General features: G+C 38.8%; 1 protein-coding gene across 1 annotated transcript; it reads right to left on the bottom strand.

The window, feature by feature from the left end:
- Nucleotides 1–1147: 1147 nt before the first annotated feature.
- On the bottom strand, nucleotides 1148–4343 carry farsa (phenylalanyl-tRNA synthetase subunit alpha; the record flags this gene model as incomplete). Its single annotated transcript, XM_013999860.1, is given in 7 exon segments — nucleotides 1148–1225; nucleotides 1487–1655; nucleotides 2447–2546; nucleotides 2634–2718; nucleotides 2801–2916; nucleotides 3008–3136; nucleotides 4251–4343. Coding segments are annotated over 7 exon segments (770 nt in total), but the record flags the coding sequence as incomplete, so codon positions are not given.
- Nucleotides 4344–4861: the final 518 nt, after the last annotated feature.

Raw genomic sequence — 4861 nt, 5'->3', positions numbered from 1 at the left:
GCCTGGGTCGGATTAGAAAAAATCGGATTTGTCTCGTTCAGACTGTCATAAAAAAATCGGACACGAGTAAGATGGGTCAAAAAAAAAAAATCGGATTTGTCGCGTTCAGACTGTCATAAAAAAATCGGACATGAGTCAGATGGGTCAAAAAAAAAAAATCAGATTTGGGTCGGATTTGCCTGCAGTGTGAACGTAACCTCTGTTTGAAAACTTAAGAATTATTTAGTTTCCAGATCTTTTTATGCTAAACTTGGAATTGTGCTGAAATAATTGTGCTTTAAAAGGTTTCAACAGAAACCGTCCTGCTCATTACTTGCTACAGCAAGTTCTCTTACAWTAATTAATATCCTACCTGTTGTAGATAGCTAAATGAATGACCGCAACTTGGAAAATTAAAGTTGAAGTCTGACACAACTGATGAGCTAATGGCTAGTCTGACGATYGCTAAGACCAAAGTGGATCTCTGTCGAATTAAAACAACTCTAATTTCAAAACWGTCAAAGCAGTTCATGCAAACGTTGCATTAAAAACTTTTGAACCCTTTGTGATTAAGCAAATAGCAGCAGCGGTTTGCTGTAGCACAGCAGAATGTAATGCACAACAGACTGCGATTACAAGATTTTAAATTAAAATTTCCAGCAGAAATACGACATTCCTGTAGAAATGGCTCAGGGATGCACCAGAAGTGCTACAGCTAGCTGTTACCGCCATTTGTGTTCACAACTAACTACATGACCTCACGTAAACAACAGTGTAATGAAAAACAACCAGCGGTGTAAAGATTCATTATTAAATAACTTGTCAGTCCAGTCAGAWTTAAAACTCCTTTCASCCACTTTAAAATGTCTGAACTATCCCCGTCATTGTTACACATGARACAATTCACAGCAACGTGAAGTCATTTCATGTTTTGTATTCCTTCTAGAGACTCACCTGCTGTTTGCTGCTCAAGGTTTGTCACAGATAACAGCAGAAAACTCTGATTTCCTACTTGTTATTAAATGCAACATCAGTCAGCACTGGAACAATTCATTACAATGAAAGTAAAAAAAACAACCTAATTTATTGATAGAAACTGAGTCAGGTTTGTTTGTTGAACAGACTGACAGGCTTTAGTGTCAGCTGATAATATGCTGACCCAGTTTACCTTCATGATAGCTGAACACTTCCATGCTGGGTTCTGTGTAAGGGTTGTAAGCTGGCTTGAAGCGGAGTTTGGTAATTCCTGAAAATAAAAACAATTAAAAAGACAATGTCTGACTGAATGTTGAAGGTTCATAATAAACAAAACCAGTTGGTACTTGTGCATTTATTAAATCTGTTAACTGTAAGCACAGTAGAGATGCTGCAGCTGCACCTTCAGAGTAAATAATATGGTTACAGAGACTTTTTCATTCTGAGCATTTGTACGATTGCTACATCATGATTCTCTCTTGGAAACACTAACTGTGGGAAAAAAACCCCAGCATCTTCTGTAGATCTGTACCTAGCTTGGTGAAGAACTGATGCAGGACGCCCATGAGGTCTCCCAGAGTCAGCCCATAGTCGGCCACCACCCCCTCTATCTGATGAAACTCTGCAAGATGGGTGGCATCTAAGGTTTCGTTCCTGAACACCCGGTCGATGGAGAAATACTTGACGGGGGTGAACTTCTCCTGGTGGATGGTAACAAAYGTATGAGGAAAAGGGTAATGACAACACAAGRGTGCTCCGTACAGTACAGTTCTTTCAATAGTTTGCAAGATTTCAGCTGGATTTTCACTTCCTCTTCGGATCAAAAATTGATAGTAAGGACAAGAGCAAGACGAGGGTTTTAGTTGAAGGTTAAGATTCATGTCTAAAAAACTAGTTTTAACTTCAAAAAATATAACAGCTGATTTTGTCATTGTAACTTTTCTTTAAACCAAACACATTTCTGTCTCTCAATAATCTTATGAATAATTCTGTGAAGTTTTACATATTAAAGCAAAATAATTTGGTCTTTCCAGGGCTTTAAAATAGATGAATATATATCTTCAAACTGAAAACTAATTGCACAATAACAAAAAGAATAAAAATACAATGTTTTTAAGGGAATCACTGTTCTGTTATATGTCCATATTTCAGCTAACCTTTAGCTGTTGGTCAGATGGCTTCAGGTTGAATTCTTTAATAGAGAGAAATTCACGGTAGATTCAATGACCTGATCSTGCAGCTCAAAACAAGCTCAAATCACAAAGTTTTAATTTTTATTTATACAACCCCAATTCCAATAAAGTTGGCTTGTTGTATAAAATAAATAGAAACAGATTACGATTGTATTCTGTTTGTATTTGTTTTACACAACATTCCAACAACACTGGGGTTATGCATTAAAATTACCTGGATGTACTTGTTCCAGTTATGATTATCTAGGTTTTAGATGAGCTCTAAAATAAACAGCTGTGTTGCTGGATGTGCAGCTCACCTGTTGAGCCAGCTTATACAGCATCCGTGCGCTGACCGCTGTAGTGTGAGTTCGGAGTAGGTTTTTCTGAGCCTCCTCTATCTTCCAGTCATATTTGTACCTGAAACACACCAGGATGTTAAACCTGATCCGTCACTGAAGCATGTGAGGTGTGGTAACGTTACTTTAACTTGCGATCACGTCTCACCCTTGTGAACCATAGCCRCCTTCTGAGTGGACCCTCTTTACTCTGTCCAGGTAGTCTGGAGGGAACTGGTGYGCGAGAGCCGGGTCTGAAAAATGACGACTGGTTACCCTAAATGGTTTGGACTGGACTGTGGACTGTGGTAGATGCACTTCCAGTCCAGAGCTTACCAGACAGGAAGAAGGTGTCGTGTTGGTCCCTCGCTGGGTGCTGCTGCGGTTGGAACAGCGCGTCAAAGTTCCAGAAAGAGCTTTCTATGAAGTTGTTGGTCGGCATCTCGCTGAAACTACAAAGAGGGAAAAAAAAAAAAGAGTTTCATGTCGTGTTTGTATGGAAGCCTGTGAACATCTAATTTTCAGTGTTTCACAGCTGCTCACCCCATCTCCAGGAAGATCTGTCTGAACTGTGTTCGGACCTTCATTAGGGGGTGCAGGTGACCACAGTCTGGGGCTATGCCCATGGCCTCAAAATTGTAGGGTTTGAACTTCTTCTCTTTCCAGCTGCCTCTACAGTATGTACATTTATAAAGAACTTTTTAAAACTAAGATTACAAAATGCAAGGAAAAAAATCGGTTAGAAAACATTCAAGATTGAAATAAAAGTATGATAAGGAGGAACCTTAAACAGGTGAGTTAAACAAAACCACTTTAAAATAAAAAGTCTTTAGCTGAACATGCCACCCTGACTTTAAGAGGAAGACTGTTCCAGAGTCTAGAACCCAAAACAAAAAACACACATCCACTCTTATTTGCCATCAAGAGACTGGAATGGCTATAAACCTTGATCCAAAATTTCAAAAGTCTAGAGGGAGCACAAGGGGTTAAACATTTTGGATTAGCAGCTGAAATGTACACAGTTGAACTGTACATCCAGTTGCTATTTTCAGCCAAGCCAAGTTTAGGAAAGTAACACTTGCTTTAGGGGCACGCAACTCTTGTTTCTGGTGGCCTACTGAGAGATTAAAATATGATGACAATAAAACAGGACCAAGTACAGAGCCCTGAATAATCGCACATGTCAGAGGTGGTAGAGAGGATGTGCCATCAGTGATAACAAAACTTTTGATTTGAAAAGTAAAAAGTAAACACTTTAGGAGCTAAAAACCTACAGGAGAGACCATCAAGAYCTACTCTGCTCTCAGATCTGGTACCAATTACATAACATTTCTCCTGATTCATTTTACATTTTTAATCMGCAGCTGAGATGATTAAAAGCATCTAATCTGTGAGGAGCACAATCAGTCCAGAAAGATAAAAGCAAAAACAATTTTAATTTCAGAATGTTTGGATGCTGATTTGAACTAAATCTACTTCATGATATGCTTTTAACCAAACCAGAGATTAGTGCGCTTTTCACGCAGCTGTTATTTCAAAGTCCCATGACTGCAATGAAAACAATATCTGACAGCAAAACCTTTCAACTGTTTGTCCTGCTCTGCCTTTAGGACCAAGTCCAAACCTCTGGACTGGCCCCCAGTTTTTGGGCAGATGTTTCTCTGCGTCCTCAGTCTGAGAGCCTGCACACTGTCACTGYCTGACAGAGAAGCTCAGACAGGACACCTTGTTCATCTGTATCAGTTCAAATAATAAAATAACAAAAAAAGAAAAAGAAAAGACTCACGTAGCTATCATWTCAGAGGTGAGCTCCGTCTCCTGTTTGGACACGGTAGTGCTGAAAGAGCTGCCTTTAGTGATCCAGTAAGACTTGAGCGTCCTGAAAACATAAATTAAAATTACTTCACCCAATTCACCTAATATGCAGTCAGCAGAGAGGGTATCACTGAAAACCTAATAGACAAAACATTTGAACCATTTCCACTTGCAAATCCTTGAAATGTATCCCTGACAACTAAACTAAATAAATCTTACCCAACTGATACTGAAAACTATCCAAGAAGTTTTAGCTCAGAATTGCACACTTACATAACAGAAATTCAAAGGCTATTTAATCTAGTGATAACATGACATTACAGTGCACCAACACACTGCGCTGGCTGGATGATCAAGATGTTGTCTGATTTAGATGCCAACAAATATTTTAGAGAACATTTGAAGGGTGCAGCTACTGCTAAAATCATCTATCAACTTTCTTTTATGAAGGCCAAAAACAATGTGGGACTTAATTTCTTAATAATAAGATGACAAAATGCTGATGTTTGGATGTCTAAACTGTATAATAATAATAATACATTGTTGGTTGGTTGGATGGATGGATGGATGGATGGATGGATG

The sequence above is a fragment of the Austrofundulus limnaeus genome, unplaced genomic scaffold (genome assembly GCF_001266775.1).
Source record: "Austrofundulus limnaeus strain Quisiro unplaced genomic scaffold, Austrofundulus_limnaeus-1.0 Scaffold2521, whole genome shotgun sequence".
Taxonomy (NCBI): Eukaryota; Metazoa; Chordata; class Actinopteri; order Cyprinodontiformes; family Rivulidae; genus Austrofundulus; species Austrofundulus limnaeus.
Note: the sequence above shows the minus strand (reverse complement) of the source record. Positions and strands in the feature narration are given on the sequence as shown.